This window comes from Podarcis raffonei, chromosome 3 (genome assembly GCF_027172205.1).
Source record: "Podarcis raffonei isolate rPodRaf1 chromosome 3, rPodRaf1.pri, whole genome shotgun sequence".
Lineage (NCBI taxonomy): Eukaryota > Metazoa > Chordata > Lepidosauria > Squamata > Lacertidae > Podarcis > Podarcis raffonei.
In genome coordinates this window covers 86,134,089-86,157,709 of record NC_070604.1, presented here as the reverse complement: position 1 = coordinate 86,157,709, position 23,621 = coordinate 86,134,089, and the positions used below count along the sequence as shown (strand labels likewise).

Here is a 23,621-nt window from a genome sequence, read left to right as displayed (position 1 = left end):
TAAAGTAGACTTTTACATGGCATATTTCGTATTAAAAAACCTACCTACTGACCCAGATAAGTAAGAAATGGGTGGACTGCAATACCACCAGTCCTCTTTATAATTGGGGTGAGTGATGGATAAGAGAGTCTCTGTAGTATATGATTGCCCTAGTAAGACATGGGGCCTGGTTAGCTCAAGCCCTCTAGGAGATGCCCAAGGCTGCAATCCTAGCTCCACTTAACTGGGAGTAATTGCCACTGAATTGAACAGGACATACTTCTGAATAGGCATAGTTAGGAGTACTGTGCTACAATTACTAGTCATCTGGCTTCACATTGTTAGCTGCCCTAGCAGGGTTGCTGTTGATGAGCTCTCACCCCCAAGTACCCACCACCTCTTGGGCCCTCCGGTGGGATTGAATTCAACAGGTCTTTTAATGGTTCCATTAATGACTCTGACTAGTCTCTGTAATCAGGAGACCCTTTCTGGTACTTGACAGAATTGTACTAGATTCCCCTTCTTCCTGTTTAGAGCTTGTTCAGCACCTCGGTTGGAGAGTTTCTTTCATTGGCTGATGGCACCATACATTCATGCTAACATACATCAGAAGCATTCACCACTGCATTGGCACAGAAACAGCAGTTGTGAATGATTGAGGCCTACTGCATTCTGACTTGTCCGGGAAAAGAGTGGAGCACTCAGCAGCCTGCTGTGAGCAGATTGCTGATCAAGTTGCTTGCATCTATTCCAGCTTGGACTCCACAACTGGAGACCATATGCAGACTGGTTCTGGATACTTTTCAGTTCATGCAATCCGAGGATATGGACAGGATGCTCAGAAGATGGCACTTTCCCCCTTGACCCTTTTGCTTTCCATTAAATGAGAGGTGCAATGGGGGACTGACAACTTGAGTGGTGAAGACTGTGAATGCATCCTGGATCCTTTTGTTGGGGAAACTGTACAATCCTTCTTGGAAAAATCCCTTCTTGGATCTTTCTAGCCTGTTGTCCAGAACCTGAGCTCTACAGGAATTCATCAAAGGAAACAAATGCCTCCAGAAACCATTCCACAGATTAAAGCCGTGTTGCATTTACTGAGTTATTTAAGCAAGCGTGTATCCCCAAGCGGCTGAGATGGATCAGTCCAAAGATGAGCTCATGATTAAAGATAAATTTATTGTCATTGTCCATATATACACAGTATACACAACAACGAAAATCAAACACCCACCCAAAGACCGGGTTCACATACACATTTGCACGTATCTCCAACATTCTCATCCTATTCAGACATAATCTATAAAACATAACATAATCCAGAATATAACATAACCTATTTAAAGGCATAACATAACCTAAAACCTATCTCATTCCTTCCTACTTCCTGCTTGCTATTTCTTGCAACTGGCCCTAAGATCATTATTTAGTGCAATCAGAGCTCTTGGATAGAAACTATTCAGAAGGCGTGTGGTTCGTGTTTTCATTGTCCTATATCTTCTGCCCGAAGGCAACAGTTCAAAGAAGTTGTGAGCAGGATGGGTGGGATCTCTCAGGATATTGTGTGACTTCTTCAAAGTGCGAGACGTGAAGATCTCATCCAGGGTTGGTAGTTGGAGCCCAATAACATTCTGGGCAATTTTAATTATTCTCTGTAAAGCTTTTTTATCCGTTTCAGAGCTGCTCCCATACCACGATAATACACTATAGGTTAAGACACTCTCAATGGTACTGTGATAATAGGACAGAAGTAGGTGCTGAGATAGATTCAGTCCCCTGAGCATTCTCAGGAATGATGGCTGGTCATGATCTCTGAACAGACTCCAAGTCACCTCATTTCCCCTAACTTTTGAATTCCTTATATACTCTTTATTTTCCCACCAGTGGGTTAACAGAAAATGTGGGAAAACATGAGGTTCCACAACTTTACATTTTCCTTTTTTAAAAAAGAATTAAGAAACATACATAGTTTGTATTTAAAGATTTGCTGATCAGTCATGACTCCACTGATAAAGCAAAATCCTCTTGTCTTCCCACCCTGATTAACCTTATCAACCTTATCAATAACAGTTAAGAACACCTAAAATATCCTTTCTTCAGCAGACAGCAAAAACTGGTGTGTGTGATGCAACCTCCAAGTTTGATTAAACAGCAGATGTTGACAGAAGATTTCATTAAATCTTTTGGCAAGCAAAACCAGAAACTTCTGGTTAAAGGGGTCACAGAACTTTTGTAGCAATATAAACCACATCCACAGCCCAATATCCCACCTTTCTCCCTGTCCTGTCCTGCCCTGCCCCCTCTCCCCCCCGCCCCAAAATGGCAAGAGTAGGACAGCAGGGACCCACACAACTGACAAGGCTTACTGGAGCTGATGCCTTGCCTGGCCTGCAAAGTGTTTGCTGCCACTTGGCCCCCTGGCAGCCATGCTGCTCCAGCCTCCTCCTCAAGCTCACTCACAGGCTTGCTGAGCAGCTACTTGACTCCATTGCAATGTCACTGCTGCTGTGAGCCCACTTGAGAGAGGGAGTCTGGCAGCTGCCCTACCCCTGCATGCAAGTTGGTTCCCTGCTTGTGTGTGCTGGAGAGCCACACAACTCCCTAGCCCACGGATATCCAACTTCCAAGAGACTGCGATCTACTACCACTATAAATAAACTGGCAGTGATCTACCCATTGGATTGACCAGAGTTGTTGAGCTTTTTTTGGTCGATCGCTGGAGATCTCGCGATAAACCAGGATCAACCAGGGACAGCCCGTGATTGACCAGTAGATCACGATCGACTGGTTGGATAGGCCTGCCCTAGCCCATTCCATTGCTGCTGCCCTGCTGCAAGGTGGATGGGAATCTATCCATCCATCCAGGCAGTCTTCCCCAAAGTGTGGTACATGTACCCCTGGGGGTATGGGAAACCCCGTGATCAACTCCCCACCAGAAACCAATGTCCCCACTGTGAAAGGACGTATGGATCCAGAATTGGCCTCCACAGTCACTTATGGACTCATTGTTAAAACCGTGTTTATGGAAGACAATCTTACTTGGCTGTGAGCGATCACAGAAGAAGAAGAAGAAGAAGAAGAAGAAGAAGAAGAAGAAGAAGAAGAAGAAGGGGAAGGGTTTCAAAGGGTACACAGCATGCTTTTTAATTTTACTTTATTGCAGGGGGTTTTTTTAGATGCAGAAAAAAATTCTAAGATAAAATAATATTATTAAAACTACCCCCAAAATTATATTCGCCCAAGAAGGGGATATGCCGGTAAAACTCTCAAAAGAGATGCAAGATTATTCTAAGTTTGGGAAACACTGTGTCCAGAGATGCTTTAAGCATTATCTTACTAGGTAATCTGCCCTACCTGCAATGAAATATATCTGTTCCGTATCGGTCTCTACAGCTATAGCAGGCACTGTAACTCTCCAATGGTTTGACTTTACCCCTGAAGGCACACTCTTCCATTGTCTCCCAACCAATACACCCTCTTAAACAGATATTCTCTGCACTGAGGTTTCAATTTTTTGTTTTCAATAGGCCATGCTGTCTATGTCTTATAGGCTGTTACCTTAAAAACAGCCATGAATTATTGCACCTTTGGTTTCATGATGTAACAGGAATCTACTTTATTGCCTCAGCTACCTAGGAGAAAGATCCAAACCTTTGAACCCCATTTTGACTGCCGTTATCTTCTAGTCCATGCCTTTGATCATCTCCTATCTGTAAGGAGACTATGACTGCAATCCTAAACACACTTACAAGAGAGTAATTCCCTCTGAACTCACTGCAGCCTGTGTCAGAAAACATGATAAGGTTTGCGCTACACATGACTCTTTAGTAATGAAGACAGTAGCTGCATTTGCCATAGCAGTTTCAGAGATGAGGCAGGCATTGTTTGAAGGAGAGGATTAACAGCTTGGACTAATTGTGTGACCTTGGATAGGTCAGAATCTCCCTGCCTTAGGTCCATCCCTGTAACACTGACTTTCCTTCCATGCAACCAGAAAGGCAAACACAGCAGTGCAAAAATATTATGCAAATGATAAACAGCATAATAATTAATAACATCTCATCTATGGTTATCCATATTTTATATTTGCTTTTGTCCCCCCCCAAAAAAGTCCATAAAACATTTGCAAAAGTCTGTCACCAATTAAATTGGTATCTAAAGGAACTTTCTTTGTTGTGCACTTGGAGAAGACATAACATGGCCCTATGCCTTCCCCAATAGCAACAGCATTTATTACTTGCTAGAACATGCAGCCTTTGAGCATCTGTGCAGCCAAAACATCTTTACCCTTTGATTTGAATGCCAGATTCAAACACAGCTGGAGATAGGCTTTATGCTATCTATCTATATAAAAAACACCATCTACATTCATTCAGCATTCCAAATGTTCAGACTGCTGCACCAACAGTAAGGAAGCCATCTCCCATGGATATCATTAGATGCTGACACATTGAGCTCAAGTAACACCCACACTAGCTGACCCTGACTCAGATTGAGGCACTGTCATTAGGGTGGTGGAAATGGGGGTTTTGTATAATAACAACAATAATAATAGCAATAGGGAGATTCACTTTTCAGTCTCTTCCTTCCAATACACCTCCCTTTGCCTTCAAGCCAACTTTTTTATTTAAAATGAGGTGGGAGGGGGAATAAGAAGCAGGAGAACTAAGTTGATATAGCAGCAATTATTAATCTATTTTATATTAAACCTCATTTTGCATACACTGGTGGTTTAGACTTAGAATGGCTTGTAGCCTCCAGATGTTGCAAAGATGGTAACCACTGAAGTGCTATAATTGTGTCACATGAGAAGGTCTGGGAAAAGTTGTCCATCCTGCTTCCCTGCCATCCGTCATAGAAATAGACCACAATGCTTCCTTTAGCCCTGGGATGGGGAACCTGTGGTCCTCCAGATGTTGCAGGATTCCAACTCCCATCCGCGCCAGCTAGAATGGCCAATGGTAAGAGATGGTGGGATTGCAGCCCAGTAACATCTGGACATCACAGGCGAAAGAAAGGTATTTTGACTGCCTGGCTGCTCTCAGTTATCTTTGGGACTAGATCAAAGGAGAATCCCTGGAGAAGGCACAGCGCAAAGGCAGGGTAGCATGGGAACATTAAGGCAGGATAGGACATGGATTTGGTTTTGCATCCGCCTCCTTTTGGGCCTGGTTTCCCTGAGCATTTGGTGCATTTCTTTTCCTTTGGTTTTTTAAAGCAGCCTCCCTCAACCTGGTGCCGGTCAGATGTTTTGGACTACAACTCCCATCAACCATCACGTTGGGAGGAAAGCTGTTCTGAAGGCAGCAGGGAATCTCCAGAGCAAAAGCAGCACGAAAGAGAGAACTTAAAAGACACCACTCCTTATACACACACACACACACACACACATCTGGGAATAAGTCCCGTGAGTGGGGCTTAACTCCGAGCGGGCTTGTCTATAGGATACCGCACTGTTAAGTCCCTTAAATGGCTTTCTCGGTTTTCCCTTCCCTACCGCACCTGACACGAAAGGCAGGAAGGAAGGAAGGGGGGGAATTGACTGCAGCATCGCGGAGCAACATCATCATCAGCAACACCATCGCGATCACACCACCAAGAGGGGAGACAGCAACAAAGAAACACGCAGCCTGCGCCCCCACACCCCGTCCCTCCTTTCACGCCATCCTGCCCAATGCACACAAAGCCTGATCGGGTCTTTAAAAAAAACCACACACACCCCAGCGAGATGGCCGCTTTGTCTGACGGCGAAGAAAAAGCATCTTGCCCTCCTTTCCTCCCTTCTTTGACATTGTGCGGGAGAATCCAGAGAACTGCGACGAAACGCAGCAGCTGGACCAGTTTCGAGAGGAGGGGCGCGCGCGGGATCGGCCCACGACTGTCATTGTGTCTGGGTGGGCAAGGGGGGGGAGGAGAGGTTTTTTTCTGGGAGGCGGAGGGAGGAGGGGAGCCTGCTAAGCGCCCCCCCCCACCCCGAGCCTGCCGCAGGGCTCTGCAAAAGGGACACACGCCCAGCGAGCGGCAGACCTTGCCCGGCACCCTCTCGCCACCTCCCCTACCTTGGGCTCCGCTGCCATTGTTCCACCTCGAGGCAAGAGGGAGCAACGCAGCGCTCGCCCGCTCGCTCTCTCGCGAGTAAACAGATACCGCACTGGCAAGGTAGGTGGGAGGGAAAAGAAGGCGCCACCGGGAGCCGTCTCGCTCCGCCAAGGGGATGGCCAAGCCGTCCCGGGCGCCCTTGGAAACGGGGCTCTGGAGCTGTTATTGCTGCAGCCCGGCAGGAAAGAGAAGGAGGCGAGGTGGGAGCGCAGGGGCATTGCCAGGCACAGGCAACAGCAGCAGCAGCCTCTTCCCCGGCGACTTACCTCACTTGTCAAAGGCAGAGCGGCTCCTCCGGGCTTTCTGCTCCCTCGCCCTCTCAGCGCGGGGCTCCCGCTGACGCCCCTCCGCCGAGGAAAAGGCGCCCCAACCTCCCCTCTCCTCCTGGACTCGCGCCTCCCAGCTCCGGCTTCTCGGCTTCGGGAATAAGCGGGGAGGGAGGGGGGAGGGAGCCGCGCAGGGAGGCGTGGCCTTTCGCCCGGCGCAGGCAGGAGACCGGGGAAAAGGGCGGGCGGAGAAAGCCAGGAGCCTCCCCTCCCTCTACCCGCCTCGCACTGTGCGCACGCGCGCCCTCCCGGGTTTCTTGCCGGGCCCTGCCATGCGCGGCTGTGCTGCTTTGCGCCTGCGCGTTTGGAAGGGAGCCTAGGCCCGAGGAGCCTGTGAGTTGGAAGGGTGCTCGTGTGTGTGTCTTTCTTTGCCCTCCGGGGTCCTTCGGGTGCCCTGCGGCGCGGGAGTGGGAGGGGAGCCCGCGGCGGGGACGGGGCTCGCTTCTGCTTGCGGGGAAGAGGCTCCTAGGCCAGACCAGCCGCAGCCTCAACCTGTGCAGGCTTCCTCGGACGAAGGTCCCGGGGACATCCGTGCATAGCAAGCGGGGCTGCACGGTCCCGAGCGTGCATTATCGATAAATGCATTTGGGGTTGCATAATAGATAAATGGGGGAGATTAATGTATTTGGGACTGCAGCCTTGATCCGGAAGAGCGCATGCCCTACGGAGCCGGTTCCCTTCGGGATGCCCGAAAAGCTCTTCCCCTACTAAGGCAGCATCATACTTTGTTCACAAATCAGGGCCTCTGTTTTCAGTAGGATTTACTCCCGTGTAGGTGGATTTGGGATTTCACGCATAAGGGCATTAGCAGCAGGATACTCTGCCCATTTAACCGCGCGGGAAGTGTTTCCAGCTAGCACTCCTGAAGGCAATACAGGCTTATTATAGTAATAAGACAGCCCCCATCTTAAATGAGTTACAAGCCCAAGCCTTGGTCATGTTTACACTTGAGTTAAGCGGCACTTACTTTTTAGTTTGCATGCTTGGCATTGCTACTTTATTTGAGAGTAAAGTGTCTGTCCTATGCACACTTTTCTTGGGAGTATGCCTGGTTGTATTTATTTCTGAGATGTAAACAATCAGGCAGAGCAACCTCCTTGGATCCAAAAGGATCTCGCATATGAGCATGGGTGTTTACAACTACTTATTTGCACATCGTTTTTAATTTGCAAGGTGATGTGCTTTTTAAATTTACCCTACCCTTCTTCAAAGGAGCTCAGGGTGGCATTCATGTCCGACCTGTTTCCCTTCCCATTTTAGCCTCAACCCTGGGAAGTAGGTTACGGTAACAGATAGTGACTGGCCTGACACTTTAACAACTAATGTACTCCACACTTTAAGCAAAGCCACATAGCACTTCCATAGTAAAGGTCAGATTTGAACCCAGTCTCCAGGATTCAGCTCTTTCTGTACTGGGTAATGATTAAGACTGCGGCTTGAGGCCTCAGTTTGACTTACAGTTCTTTTGCAGCATACTTGTTTACCTACCTTGATCTTTATTCAGTACATATTAATGACTGTTGGAGACTTCCGTCTTGCTCATTTGTCTCCAGTATCTACTGTCAGAAACTTCTTGCTCTGTCCATGTGTGTCTTGTTTCAGTATTTTGGGACCAGTTTCTTAAATACAAAATCCCTGGTCAAATCTGATCTTTGAAATCATCACATTAATAGTGCTTGGGACTACACTGCAATGTGCTTTGGATCAATTAAAAGTGTGCTCCCAATAACTGGGCATCAGATTTTAAAAAAACTTTTTTAAAAAAAAATGCAAGTATTTTCAAATCCATAGGTAGCAGGTGTATGTTTATAGGTCTTTTCACTTTTCCTCTTCTCACACAGGGGGAAATGTCTTTAGAGATGGTACCTGCTGTGACATGAGCATGCATGATCTAAAAACAAAGGGAGAATGCTTTCCCCCCTTCAAAACTGTATCAACAGCACATTTACAGTTCACTAACATTTCTTTAATCAAATGATAACCCCTTATATAATTATAGGACAAGGGATCCTGCATTAAGGACATAAAATGAAGTTTGGATTTTGAGACTTAGACTTCATGTTTGTGCAACAATCACATCTTGCTAGATTTCTGCTAACAATAAACTGGAGGCTGAGTGTGTTGCAACCTTATAATTAAAACTGGAGGCTGCTAAGCTAAGGTTCATTCTTGTCTCCCTCAGTCATTGGCCAAAATTGCAACCAGACCTTCAATAGATTAAAGGTAAAGTTATTGATACTCTGGTCCTGATTCCATTTACAATGCAAGTTAGTGGATTGTAGATTGTTGTGCAAAAGAAACCGACAATGAGCGTTGTGGAAGCTATAAAGGTAGTGTAACACATTGCAGTACATGTGGTCATTGTTTACATTTGATACCTTTTGGTCATGTTCTTACTCCAAAAATTGCTCTTTTCTGTGGTTTGAAATCAGGAGTGTACACAATTCACTAAATATAATTCTAGTCACTGCAGTAAAAATGCTACTTTAGAATCAGATTTCCTAAATAAACATGTCTAAAGTAGGGTTGACATATTTCAAACAGTGAAAATGAACAGAAAAATTGTTAAGCTTTTTTTTAGCAAGGTTGTTGAGCTTTCTTTAGTTTTGCCCAAAGTTCTTGAGCTTTTTAGGTGAAATCGCAAAAAAAAAAAATATATACAAATTGCTGGTTTTGAGCTTTTTTTGTGGGGAAAACAGTACTGCTGACAAGGGCTGCCATACGTCGGGATTTTCCCAATTTCTGCCTGGACACTGCTGCCAACTGCAGTATTCTGGATATGTCTGGGAAAATCCAAATGTATGGCAACCCTATCTAAACTAAGGCAGCACAGTCCAGTGCACGCGTATTTGGTGTGCAAGTATAACTCAGTGGGACTCAATTCCAAGGAAACATCCATAGGAACACACTGCTCAGGACACCAAAGCTGAATCAGCCGGTCTGTGGAAATGGTACAGATCTGGGTAATTGCAAAATGGAAGGGATCCAACTTGTTCTATAGATTTGTCATGTTGAAGAAAAAGGTCTGTTTCCTGAGAAGGGGACATCTGGAGTTACAGGCAACAATGTATTTGAACAGCCATGGGGAAACTGTTACCTTATTCCATTTGCTATTCTCCCCCCCCCCCCCGCCTCCCAACTCCAATGTTGTGGATCCTGGAACTCTTTATGAGAAAGTTGTTTGCGAGAGGGGAATAGTAACTGGCTACATGCTAAGTGAAATGGTGAGGTTGCGTTTTAAAAAGCCAGTTTGTGCACCATTATCTGCACTCATGTGAGGCATTTACTTGACCCACATTACATGAGAAGGAAGGTGCTTGAGTGCAGTTAAGGTTTTTCCATAGATGGGAATCCCCCCCAATTATAGATAAAGATCTACAATCTCTTGCAAGCTGCATTTTTCTGTGTTCTGTTGCATGTGTATCTGCACGATTCACCAAGAGGGCTTGAAAATGTTGCCTTTTTTCTGCTTCCAAACTGGCTTAGCCAATCATGATGGGGTGTTCTGGAGCCTGGGATGGAGCTGGGTTCTAGCATTTTTCTAGGGTGTAGGTTCCTATTGAGCAGTTGGAGTTTATCAGCATGGATATATCTGTGTTTCCTGCTATGGTCATGCTTGCTGTGCAGTGCAGGCTATGCTCTGCATGCAAGGTTGTTGCTTAGGGTGGGCCTGGAGATGTGAAAGATGAGGCTGTAGGCCTGCTGGGTTACCCTAACGCTGAGCAACAATATACTACCATACAGCAGGCATGGTCAAACTCGGCCCTCCTGATGTTTTGGGACTACAACTCCCATCATCCCTAGCTAACAGGACCAGTGGTCAGGGATGATGGGAATTGTAGTCCCAAAACATCTGGAGGGCCGAGTTTGGCCATGCCTGCCATACAGCTTCTTTGAAGCTTATACTCCTTCTCACAGAGCTTGAAAAGCACATTGCTACACAAGAGTAGTGAAGTGCTTTTTTGAGCCTTAACTAAAAGTACGTCTGCACAATACTTCACATTTCTAAGTGCCACATCATATTTCTGGGAGCAAGACATCAAATAGGAACGTGCTTGGGCTGCTGAAACTTCCAGATTCTTAGGCAATTGCATGCTTCATTTTTTTTATAAGCAGGTTACATTATTTTCTGGCTGGCCTCAGCAGTAGACCCAACAGATAAGAAAAGGTGTGTTTGTGCAGGTGTTTTTCAGGCCACCCTGTATTAGGTGTTCTACTGTTCTGCTAATTGGAATGCAACTTTCTGGAATTGTTCTAGATTTGCTTGTGTGGCAGGACAGGAATAAAATACTTTTACGGAGTTGGGTTTGGGTGGCACTTAATGTTTTGGTGCTCAAATACTTGTTTATGATGACTAAAATGACCTCTGTTCCTTATGACTATATGCTAGGAAGCTCCATCATTGAGATAGTAAGCCTGTGTCAGACTGCAGGTTACACAACTGAATGTTCTTCCGCCCTAAAAATTACCTGCACAGACTGGTATATTGGTCCCAGTGTCTCAGACTCCTCTCTTGAGAGGGTTAGTTCAGGCCCAGAGTTGCAAAGAATTCATTCAGCTGCTCTGCAATCCCCCCTTCCTCCTTTAGCATACCCTTCTCATCCAAAGTCCAGCTGCCTCCTTAAGTGATGGTCTGCTGCTAATTTCAGATTTTGTTGTTGGTGGTTCTCCATGTTTTTAGCAATGGGATCCTCAGATTCTTTTTTGTACCCCTTATTGTCTGCTTGTGTTTCCTTTGTCAAAGTTTGTGTTACTTTTTGTTCTCATTTGAAGGAGAACATTTTCTGAAGGAAGCCTCTTTCCAGTAATTTCCTTGAATTGCTTGTTAACTATGCAAGCATCCTCTTGCCTCTGCTGGTGCTTTCCTGATTTGTGACATCCATTCCAGTTGAGCTCTGTGTTTTTAAACAACTTCCAAGCATTTTGCAGATATTTGACCCTCTTGACTTTGCCTTTCAGCTTCATTTTTACCAATCCCCTAATATTTGGGAAGTTCCCTCTTTTGAAGTCAAATGCCTCTGTTGGAATTTCTTGGCAATTGTCCATTTACACATAAATTGAATTTGATAGCACTATGATCAGTGTTCCAAACTGATTCAACAATACCTACATCTTGCACCAGTTTGTTGGAACCACTTAAAGTTAAGTCCAGGGTTAACCCCTCTGCTTGGTTTTGTGACCAAACTGTTCTAGGATTGTGTAGTGCGCAATCAGTTTAGTTATTAAGAAATTTTAATTCTTTGCACTACTGAATAATTCATATACCAAATGTATGGGAAGGTAATTGAAGTCACCCATTACTACAGCACTTCCTCTTTGGAATGCCTTTTTTATTTCATTCTCTGTTATGGTCAGAAGGAAACTAAATTATTCTTTGGGTTTGGTATCACCACCTATAGATATTCTGCGGAGGAATCTGGCCCTTTGAAGAGTTCCTGCTTGTTGAGTTCTATGTCCTCTTTGAAGTGCAGAGTGACACTGCCTTCATTATGTCCTTTTGTGGCCCTTCTATAGACTTTGTACCCAGAGATGACGACGCTTCACTGGTTTCTTCCATTTCACCAGGTTTTCTTTATTCCCACTGTATGTATGCTCTCCTCTGAGACCAAGCGCTCTTGCTTCTCTTGTCTTGCCTTAGTCTTCTAGCATTGCTATACAAACACTTAATGTATATACAGCATTTCTTTCCAAGTGTCTTTGGCACTTGCATTTAACCTATGGTGGTTTCTCTGAATAGCTATCATGGGCTCCAGCAATCTCAGTGCCTAGCTCTGCCCTCTTCCCATTTGAATTATAATAAGCATGTCCCTCCCTCATCCCTGGGGGATGATTTGTTCTGAACTGGATGCTCCTCAGCTTCTGTTGGCTTCCCCCCAACAATCACTTTAAAAGCTGCTCTGCCATCTTTTTTATTTCAAGCATCAGCAATCTGGTTTCTTCCCAGTTCAAGTGGAGCCCTGTCCCTTTTGATCAGGCCCAGCTTGTCCCAAAATATTCTCAGCGACTAACGAATCCAAACTCCAAACAAATCCAAAACTGCCAGTACCACCATCTTATTCATGCACTGAGACTACACAGCTACACCTCTCTAGGTAGCCCTGCAAGTGGAGCTGGTAGCATTTTGTAGAAAGCTGCTTTGAAGGCCCCAGCTCCCTAGCAACCTATATTTTGCTTCCAGGAACACATAACTACATATCTTCACATCCTTGATACCTATACACACCCTAAGTGCTGATTCCTCCCTAGCACTAGATGGGCTGTTTTTTAGAGTTCAGCTGGAGAGGACATAATGGTCAAGGGAATGGTTAAGGCCTTTCATTTTCCCTGCAAATATCCTTCTCCTAAATTTATCATACGTGAGAAACACATTATTGGGAATTTTGAGCATCCCTCTTAACACTTAGAACTTTCTTTACCTAATTAATAGTTTTCTTCATTCTTTTGTACCAGGCATGTCCAACTTTCAAGAGACTGAGATCTACTCCCAGTATAAAATATACTGGCAGTGATCTACCAAAGTTGTTGAGCTTTTTGGGGAGATCCAAAGTTGTTGCACTTCCAGAGGATTGATTACCTAGTAGGGTGATTATCATCTATGGAAATTACATCTCCAATAAATTTCTTCTACCAGGAATCTACCACGGACCCCCCGCGATCTACCAGTAGATCGCGATCTACCTGTTGGACATCCCTGTTTTATACTAATTATTCTCCATCCTTTTATACAACTTATTTTGAATTCAAACTGGATTTTGGTCCAAATAAAAAGACAGAGGGAAATGAGACAAAATAATAGCTTCTTGCTTCAAAGTATTCAGAGGGGCTTACTTGTTTTTAAAACAAAAGTGATGACCAGAGATCAAGCATGGAAATTGTGGCATAAATTGGGAAAGTGTGGGTTGTATTCAGCTGAGTTTTACTCATAGGAGACCCCTTGAAATTAATGGACTTAACTTAGTGATATCCATTAATACCAGTGAGTAGAATTTAGTTGAATACCACCCTGTTTGTGTGTGGTTGCCATTTACAGGAGCCACATCTGTAGTTTGTGGTGTGAATATTCTCCTGTCAGACACCACTTTTCACATTTAGCAGTTATTTTTGATCAGTGGGTTTGAAGAAAAGGAGTGAAATGTCAGCATCTGCCTCAAAACCGTTGTGTCGTGAATGATTGAGCTGCGAGAAGAATACAAATCACAAGCGAGGATACATTTTCCTTGCCTGTCTTGGGTATCTCACACTTGCCCCTATGTGCCAGTTGGAGAAGACTGTCTTTAGGACTCTGTAGAGGGAGATGTGGCAAGAATCACTGGGGGACAAGTGGGTGAAAGAAAATGTCTTTTCCCCCCAAGCATATCATTGGAATGCAGATAATTGTGGTGCTTCAGAAGTTAAGAACGAACATTTTAATGCATTCGCTTCCTTTAGTGCTTAGTGCTCTAGCAGTGTGGTTACTACTGCTACTCTGTGTGCCAAAAGTGCTTTCTCTTCTCCCATGTGGGTCACTTGAACCTGAAAAGTAGCAGAGAATCTTGCATTGTAGCAACTTTGCTATGTTACATCTTTGTAACTAGGAAAATAATTATCCAAAGTGAAAATTCTATGTCATACAAGTGCCTGAAGTAAAAGTTAAGAGTGACTATGATACACCTTTTAACTTGGGTAAAACAAAGTGAAGGCACTGCAAGCTTAGTGGGCTGTATTCATAAAAGCTCATATATGTCAAAGGAGATAACCTAAGGACAGACCATTTTGGGAATTTTTTATGATTCCCGTTCTAGAAACATCACTGGCTGGCAGGGGTGCCAACTTGAATAAAATATTGGAGGAGGGGCAAGTAAGCCTCGCCTTGCATAATTGATCACAAGACGTAGTACATGGGCACAATTTGAATAGCAATGCCCATCAACTGGGGGGGGCAGCCCCCTCAAATATTTTTTTGGGGGGGAGAAAGGCCCCTTGGCCCCTAGGAGTTGGCTCTATGCTGGCTGGTGACTGATTTTAAGAGTATATTCCCATTGAATTTTAAGACTCCTTTCTGATTGAAACCAAATAAAAATTCCAAATAGTATACAAATAAAACATAAAAACTTAATTTTGGTATACTTTTTAAAACCCTGTCCCCCAAACTTGTTTGAAACGTTTGTGCTAGCTTCCCTTAAAACGCGGCAGCAAATAAATTAGTATATCTTTTGATGCTTTTAGCATTTTAAAAATGAATTTATTGTGACTACTAAATGGTTCCGTTGTATAGCTTACTGAGAGTTGTGGGCTTTTGCGCTCTCCATGCACAGATATTATTAAAATGCCAGTGGCTGTAAAAACTGACAGCTGTTAGGGTAGGAGGATGCTTGTACAGAGAGGATCTATGCCCTTGAAGAAGAAAGCTGCACTGCAGTGCTTTTTTGTTATATGTAACTGAGTTGCACTGACTCTGATCTGAGGAGGGAATGTTGCTGCGCTTTGTTAACAATACAATGCATGCTTTTGAGGGCTTTCGGGGACACTGCAACAGAATATCCTCCTCCCGAATGTATCCCATGGAATTGATAGTGTGATTTATCTTTATCAAAATTGTAACCATCAATAGTAGTATATTATTAGTAATCTTTTGTTTCTTGTCCAGGTTTTTTAAAACCAGAATCCTGATGGCGCTTTGGAAAAAGTACCCAGAGCTTTTTCTAGCCCAAATAAACAGAGCAACAAATCAGCGAAATTTCAGGTATGTGTTCCAATACCGATAATGGCTTTTTACTCTGGAGTATATTTACAGGCACATGAATCAGATGAAGCAAACCTAGTGCTCATTTGTCAAACTCCTCCCTATTTTCTATATAAGCAAAATTACAAGATTACATTGGGCATGGTTTACTGTACAGGACTGTATTTCATGAATTTATCCTATTGATAAGAATACTCCAGGTTTGTTCCAGTGGTTAAATTCATTTAAAATCCCACCTCATTTAAAAATCTTTATACTTACATATGCCACCTCCTGTCCTAATATGATTTGTTAACTTTGCCCTTCCCATATAATTCTAGTCTGTGGTTCTATATTTACCTGCGCGTAAGTCCCATTGAACTCTGTGGGGTTTTCTTCTGAGTAGGTGTGTATAGCATTGTCCTTTAATAATCTAGTCGGGGCCTCAACAGATTTCCACTTGGAGGTTATTTCTTTCTAGTCTTAACTCATAAATTCATTCAGCAATGCCCCTTGACAAATCTCAATTTGTTTAGCTTAGCAAGTAGTTGATAATTTTGAGTCTAGTGCATTCAAGACATCCCTCCAATACCTTGAAGTTTTATAATAATGCAGTGGTTTTAAAGTGCAATTGAATGTGTGTGTTGTTTTTTTAAAAAAAAATGGTTTTCTGCACCGCTCAAAGAAGAAAATGTCGCTGTGTTAAAAGCTAGGAAACGGCAAGTAGTATTCACAGTGGTAGGATGCTATATGAAGTCTTTCACCGACTTAAATTTGCTGTAGTCTTACTGTTGTCTCAAGGTATGGTCTGAAGGCACATGAGGGCTTTGGGTCTGGCCAGTGGTTGGATGGGAGACCACTTGGGAACTGCATGCATATTGTATTGGGTTCTGTGGTGAAGGAAAAGTGTGATATAAATAACTTTTTTTAAAAACAAAAAAAGTCTCCACCCCTTCCAACCACTGTGGTAGTCGTGGCAGTGTCTCCTTATCTATTTCAGAGCTAGGAGAGGCAGTTTCTGAGCACCATGCAGGTCTTCCTAGACCATAGAAGGAGAATTGCCACAGCTTGAGGTGCTGTGAGTTGCTTTCTTAGAGGCAGTGGCTGCCTACATAAGGAAATGTGGCTAAACCCTCCTTTGTGCGATTGTAGCTAATGAGATTCCTAATAACAGTATATAATGTGTTGCTGACTTTTTAATAAGCACTAGCCCTATTTCTCTGCCTTGAAAATTACATGGCAGCTTAACATCCTAGAAATTTTCGTAGGATGGAGAGACACTGATGGTATGATTCTGGGTCTCAGGCTTCTGTTAAAGGGCAGTTGTTATTGTTTTTAAAATCACTTTTAATGTATGTATTACTTTTCCTGACATTTTATCTAGACTCACAGAATTGTAGAGTTGGAAAGTATCTCCAAGGGTCATCTAGTCCAATCCTTTTCAGTGCAGGAATCTCAACACAGAGTTTCCCATTCAATTTGAAACCGTACCAGACCCTGCTTAGCTTTGCCAATGTGCTAGAAGTTCTATTGCTGCACCACCACCACCACAACAACAATTTATTATTTGTACCCTGCCTAACTGGCTGGGATTCCCTAGACACTCTGGGTGGCTTCCAACAAAGATTAAAAATATGTTAAAACATCAGTCATTAAAAACTTCCCTAAACAGGGCTGCCTTCAGATGTCTTCAGATAGTTGTTTATCTCTTTGACATCTGATGGGAGGGCGTTCCATAGGGCAGATGCCACTACTGAGAAGGCCCTCTGTCAAACATTAACAATAAAACAATAATTTAAAAGTACCGTATCTTTCCGTCTATAAGACACCCCTATTTATAAGACGGCCCCTATTTTGGGGGGCTCAGATTTAAGAAAATGGGGGGGGAGATGTATCCGTGTATAAGATGCCCCCTAATTTTTGACATTATTTTTTAGGAATAAAACCTAGTCTTATACACGGAAAAATATGGTAGTAGGGAACAAAAATATGGACTGCAAACATTTTCCATTGTATGAGAATAAGTTCTTACATATGGCATATTTACCAACCATTGTGAATTTATTTATTTCTGATGTTTGTGAGAAATACATTCTTAGGAGAAAAGAGGTCAAATATCATTGTAGGCATTTATTTTAATTCCTTCAATCCATTTTTAACTAGAGGAGTTATAACTTTGTGGTTTCACGTTATTGAAGCACAGGAAAACCATTCCCACAGGTGGGATCATTAAAGATTTTCTTGTGTGGTGAACCTGGAGTTGTGCCACTTCCTGCTACTGAATTGCAGGCCAAGGAGCTGGAGAGCAGAAACTTCCAGCAAAGTAGAGATAGTGATGGGAAAAGGTGATGACTGCTTATAGCAACTCAGAGCAACAGAGTAAAAAAGCACTGTAATATCCTTTCCCCTGCAAAATTTCTCCTTTAGAAGCAGTAGGCTGAAAAACAAGAGTCTTCCAAATACAAATATGAGCTTTTCATTGTGTTTTTGGGACCCTGTGCAGTTACATACATGTAAGGCAATGGAAATCAATGACACCTGTGAGCACAGTCTTATTTTACCTGCAGAAGTACCTGGGATAGATAAGGGTTAAATCTGTTTCTTCCCCTCCCTTGCCATATTCTTCTCCTGTTGTAGGCAGGTTCTATTCTTGGCATCTTCCCTTAAAAGGCTTTTTATGTAGCAGAGCAAGGAAAGATCCCTGCCTCAGACCTTGTCAAGCCATCGGTGTTTGAAGTCGTAGGCATGGGGCTGCTTGGATTAAATGGTCTGACGCAATATTTCATTCTTTGTATGTTCACAAAAATGTTCCTAAGTTCAGATGGGTACAGGTATGTGCCCCCCCCGGCATTTAATGTGCTACTCTTTTGTGAGGAATATTTCTGCCAAATCCTTCATGTTCAAGAGCGAACAAAGACCCTTGACTTTTGCGGTTCATTGTATAATGAATGCTTTGTGGTATAAGAGAGTTCCTGAGAGAGAAACTGGCTCTTCATGAATTTCTCGAGTGGGCATTGTAAACAAAAAGTGGGAACTGCTTTGAGGCCCTAGTTTGGCACTGAGGTCGGGCAGGTTTCCCTTGCAGATCTCAGTGTGTACAGGTGCACATTTCCTTAGATGCTGTGCATAGTAAGTTTCTGTCCCACAGGCCAGTACACTTTCTGGAACCGTCTTCAAATATGTTACTCTTCATTCATACACATCAATTAATTGTTATTGTTTAGGCATTTGGTCGTGTCTGACTCTTTGTGACCCCATGGACCAGAGCACACCAGGCACTCCTGTCTTCCATTGCCTCCTGCAGTTTGGTCAAACTCATGCTGGTAGCGTCGAGAACAATGTCCAGCCACCTCGTCTTCTGTCGTCCCCATCTCCCTGTGCCCTCCCATCTTCCCCAACATCAGGGTCTTTTCCAGGGAGTCTTCTCTTCTCATGAGGTGGCTAAAGTATTGGAGCCTCAGCTTCACAATCTGTCCTCCCAGTGAGCACTCAGGGCTGATTTCTTTAAGAATGGATAGGTTTGATCTTCTTGCAGTCCATGGGACTCTCAAGAGTCTCCTCCTGCACCATAATTCAAAAGCATCAATTCTTTGGTGATCAGCCTTCTTTATGGTCCACCTCTCACTTCCATACATCACTAGTGGGAAACCATAGTTTTAACTACCGTATTTTTCGCCCTATAGGACACACTTTTCCCCCTCCAAAAATGAAGGGGAAATGTGTGTGCGTCCTATGGGGCGAATGCAGGCTTTCGCTGAAGCCTGGAGAGTCTCGGTGCGCACCAACCCCTCTCGCTCTCCAGGCTTCAGGAGAGCCCCAACGCCAGCCCCGCAAGCTCGGGGGACAGCGGGGAGGCGCAGTGTGCCATCCCGCTGTCTCCCGACGTGGTTTGGAGGCTGGCGGTGGGCTTCCCCGCCCCCAGCCCCGCAAGCTCCCAGAGCGGGCTTCCCGCAGCTCTCTGCAAGCTGTGGGACCCTGGCACGACTTCGCGCTGGCCTCCAACGTCTTGCGGAGAGCTCCCTGTTCTGGGGGCTGGGGTGGGGGAATAATTTTTTCCCCTTTATTCCCCCCCCCAAATCTAGGTGCGTCCTATAGGGCAAAAAATACGGTATGCAGATCTTTGTTGGCAAGGTGATGTTTCTGCTTTTTAAGATGCTGCCTAGGTTTGTCAAAAATCTGTGGCTCTAGTCTGTCTGGCTTTATGTTGCCATTTTGCATTTCTGCCCTCTTCAGATATGCCAGACCTGGAAACATATGCAACTATTGGTCCCTCTAGCTTAGACGGGCAGAAGTTGCCCAGGATTTCAGAGAGAGGGATTGCTTAACCCTCCTTGGAGAGATCAAGGAACTGAACGTGGGACCCCTTGTGTGCAAACCATGTGCTCCTTCACTGAGCTATGTACAAGCTTTTAAAGATTAAATAGTTTTGTGCTGCTTTAATTCCTCTATCTGGCTTTATATCACGGAGGCAGAAGGATGGAGCAGAAGTCAACAACTTCAGCCAGCCCTTGGGCTCCACTTGGGCTGAGGTGGAGACTTACGGGTCCCATGGAATAGGCATGGTGCATGGATGTTGGTGCTTTAAAGCCATCAATCATTCTCTAGTTGTTTCTCCTTTTGAATGAAGACAGTAATTCACTGATAGTAATAACTTTATTATTTCCCACGCACTGAAAGCTGAAGGGGGGGGGCAGGAGGTGGTTCTAAAGTTGAGGTTTTCAAATTTTGCTGCAGTGCTTTTCTCAGCTTGAGTCATAACTCAGATTGAGGATCTAGTCTGTAATTGTTTTTCGTCTCAACCTAGAAGCAAGCAGATCTCAAGGAAGGGGTCATGTGTGAGGGTACCACATGCTCTGAGTTGCTAAAGAGGAAATGGGTATTAAAAATAAACAAATGCCATAGTGGGTTCTCAAGGCCTGTTCTGTTTGAGTCAGCATTCTGGTGTCTTTCACAGTACAATTAAAAGTTATATAGAAATAATTACGTATATAAATACAATTTCTAATCCAACACCAACTGGGTTCCAAAGAGCAGGTGCCACAACACTAAAGGCCCAATTCAGACATCATACAGAATGGACCTCCTGATAAGAAGGCCACTCAGTTCTTTTAAAAAAACTAACAATGGTGTCCTAAATGAACTGCTTCTAAGAGATAAACAATTCATAAATTTACCAAAAGTGGTGGTGATATTGAGAACTGAGATATGGAAATATGTTTTCTGATCAACAAATCTGACATCTCATTTGGATGTGTTCCATTAATTTGTCTGGTTAATCCCTGTTTTTAATAAAAATAATTGCTTTTCCTTGCTGAGAAAGTGCTCAGAAGTCACTTATGGATTCTCACCAACCAGACTCCCTTTCTCTAATCCTTTCCTCTTTATTAGAAGAGGCAAAAAAGAAGCAAAACTCCAGGAAAACCTGTCAGACTAGTATCTAATTAGCAGAAGTCTCTTGTGAGAAATTAACATTCTAGTAGAGAAGCCAGTTTCAAATCCTTATTAGGTCCCCTAAGTACCAGGTACTGTAGTTTAAGAATCCCTTGCTTGCCTTCTGAACAATGTTCGGTGATTTGGTGTATAAATTTTTATAGCTAAAAAAAAAAAGTATTTCAGAAAATTATTTGACTGAAGGATCACCCAGCGTGTGTTTTATCTCGCTGTAAAAATAAACAAATAATTGTATGGCTTTACAAATACTGAATGAGTAAACATTACTTGTAATAGTAAGCCATGATGGTAACAGTTCAGGAATCCTTTTGAGTCTTAGCAGTGCAGGCCTATCCATTTTACTTAGAAGTAAGCCTCATGGAGTTTAGTGGGACTTGCTTCCAATGAAATATATATAAGCTGGCAGCTCTGTATACAATTCTTTCACAGTTTAGGGGGAAGACAGAAAAACCCACAAGACCAGTTCCTTCCTTATCAGCATCTGGTTTCTGTGAGGAATCAACTTTCACATTGAAATGGGCTCACTCTCCCCCCATCCCAACCCTCTGTTTGTGAGATGGCTTCTTTCTGTTCACCCTAGAATACTTCCCATAATCCTCTGCAATTCTTATCACACGCTAGCAATTCCTTAGTAGATAAGCTGGTGTGGAAAGCTACTTTGTGAAGGGCAGAAGTTTGAAATTATTTGCATTTCTTGGGTTGCTTTATATATAAAAAAGCTGCCCTTTGACCCTCTCATGCTATCCACTGTTGATTTAAATGTACTAAACTGCCTTTGTGGTAGCGTATTTAGAGTTTTTGGCTTTTTGAGTGCGAGGGAGGTCATAGTAACGGCACATGTTTCTGAACATGATAGTCCTTGATTGGGACTGCTACCGTTGGTCTGACTTGTTATTGCCTTCGAACTTATCTTTTGGCAGCATCAGCGGCGTGTGCAGTGCAATACAGAAGATGACCCGTGTGCGAGTTGTAGATAACAGCGCCTTGGGAAACACTCCGTACCACCGGCCTCCGAAATGCATCCATGTCTACAACAAGAACGGAGTGGGCAAAGTCGGCGACAAGATCCTTCTGGCTATCAAAGGGGAGAAGAAAAAGGCTTTAATCGTTGGCCACAAGATGCCGGGCCCTCGCATGACTCCCAGGTTTGATTCTAACAACGTGGTGCTCATTGAAGACAACGGGAACCCAGTAGGGACGAGAATCAAAACCCCAATTCCCTCTCTGCTGAGGAAGCGGCAAGAATTCTCGAAAGTGTTGGCCATTGCCCAGAACTTCGTGTGACAAATAAGGGAACATCCAGTTAAGTAGTACTGTCCCCCCCGCTTTAAACCCTTCTGAACCTAAATAAAACAGTAATAAGGGGAAGTTTCACATCGGCATATGGGTTGAAAACACGTCAAGATTTCTTTTTGAAAGCCATATTGTTGCCCTTTTCAGTGACAGTTGCGACATGATATGATTAAAGCTCAAGATTGTTAATCCAGTAGCTTGTTTTGTGTGGCTGATGCCTTTGGGGAGGGCAGGGTGAGGCAGAAGGGTTAGGGAAGGCAGAAGATGTGATATGACCCAATTGGAGGAGCAGACTAGCTAATATCCTGTGCTAATCTCCCGATTTGTCCTGTCTGTGTTCTTTCTCTCTTTTTCTTTGTTTCTTAAACCAGAACATTTGTCAATACGTTTTATGTATTGATAAATATTGAGCTTGTCCAGGCTCCAACCAGCAAAAACAAAATACATAACTGACTGTATAACAAAACATTAAGCCAGTAGTTTTGTTCAAGAGCAACAGAAAGGAAATAAGAAAAAAACTAAAACCCCACCAAGGGTGGTATCCAATGCCGTCTGTTGGTTGATGAAAGGAATCCATCAGTGGATCGGGGGAGGGATTTCCATGGCTTCCCCCTTCTTCAGTCCTTGCCAAATAATTCCAGATTCTGTGAAAAACTGAAAGCAGAATCAGTTACGAACAATTAATACATGCAAATGTGGTGTGCATGCTTCTGAGTGACAAAATGGGACTGTGTCAGTGACTTGGCAGGTAGCATTCCATTTTATTTTATTTCAGTAGATGAAATCCAGAGTAATTTTAAAACACACGGACCTCATGGATTTCAGTGGCATACAAGTGTGTGTTTGCAGTTGTCCCCCCCACCCCAGTGCCCCAGTGTTGCCTGGCGACAAATCATTTGATATTTAGTACACCCTATGAACAAAAGTTTGCGGTGGAGAAGAAGAAGAAGAAGAAGAGTTTGGATTTGATATCCCGCCTCTCAAAGCGGCTAACAATCTCCTTTCCCTTCCTCCCCCACAACAAACACTCTGTGAGGTGAGTGGGGCTGAGAGACTTCAAAGAAGTGTGACTGGCCCAAGGTCACCCAGCAGCTGCATGTGGAGGAGCGGAGACGCGAACCTGGTTCCCCAGATTACGAGACTACCGCTCTTAACCACTACACCACACTGGCTCAACATTGAAAACGGAATAAATATTCTCTAGCAGTGGTGAGATTGTGTTACGTCCCCGTGGCTCTTGCATATGTGAAAATTAAAATGCTTGAATGTGAGAAATATGCTACTAAAAAATAATACCCTGCCTTCAAGATGTGATGCCATTGTGTGAGAACCAAGGATGAACGATCTGCTTTTTATGTTGCTCCTATGGTGAACATTGAGGATTTCTCCCCTCTTTGTGCCATCTGGTGGTGACTTATGGGATACATATAAATCCACAGCCTGTATGTGTCTGTCAAGCGCAACACCCCTGTATTATATTGCATATGACATGCTCTCCCCGCCCCCCCCCACTCACTGTGTATATCAAAGTAAAGCAGGGGCAAGGGACTTTTTTTTGCTTGGCAGGCCGGATCTTGTATCTCCCTCCATCCTGCAGATCAACTTTAACAGCAGGGTGGGGTCACTCTTCTGACATAGAATTATAGAGTTGGAAAGGACCCTGAGGATCGTATAGTCCAACCCTCTGCAATGCAGGAATATGCAGCTGTCCCTTATGGGGATTGAATCTGCCACCTTAGTGTTATCAGCACCACGCTCTAACCAACTGAGCT

At 43.8% G+C, this 23,621-nt stretch overlaps 2 protein-coding genes across 7 annotated transcripts in view; one reads left to right on the top strand and one right to left on the bottom strand.

Moving 5' to 3' along the window:
• The window catches only part of TMEM63B (transmembrane protein 63B), a 74,836-nt gene extending 68,337 nt beyond the window's left edge, over positions 1-6,499 (bottom strand). For 3 of the 4 annotated variants that reach the window (XM_053382878.1, XM_053382881.1, XM_053382882.1), the window contains exon 1: positions 6,345-6,499. The gene's annotated coding sequence lies outside the window, so the exon portion shown is untranslated. Of the gene's footprint in view, positions 1-6,038; positions 6,114-6,344 lie in introns of those variants that run through there. The other variant, XM_053382879.1, reaches the window with a different exon arrangement.
• Positions 6,034-22,042, top strand: MRPL14 (mitochondrial ribosomal protein L14). Of its 3 annotated transcripts, none has more exons than XM_053382886.1 (3): positions 6,034-6,138; positions 15,031-15,126; positions 21,477-22,042. In XM_053382886.1, exons 2-3 carry the CDS (start codon positions 15,053-15,055, stop codon positions 21,838-21,840), a joined length of 438 nt encoding a protein of 145 aa, XP_053238861.1. In that variant the 5' UTR covers positions 6,034-6,138; positions 15,031-15,052; the 3' UTR covers positions 21,841-22,042. The 3 variants fall into 3 exon arrangements, with proteins under 3 accessions (XP_053238861.1, XP_053238860.1, XP_053238859.1); XM_053382885.1 differs by lacking the exon at positions 6,034-6,138 and adding an exon at positions 6,640-6,737; XM_053382884.1 differs by lacking the exon at positions 6,034-6,138 and adding an exon at positions 6,653-6,760.
• The last annotated feature ends 1,579 nt before the right edge of the window (positions 22,043-23,621 follow it).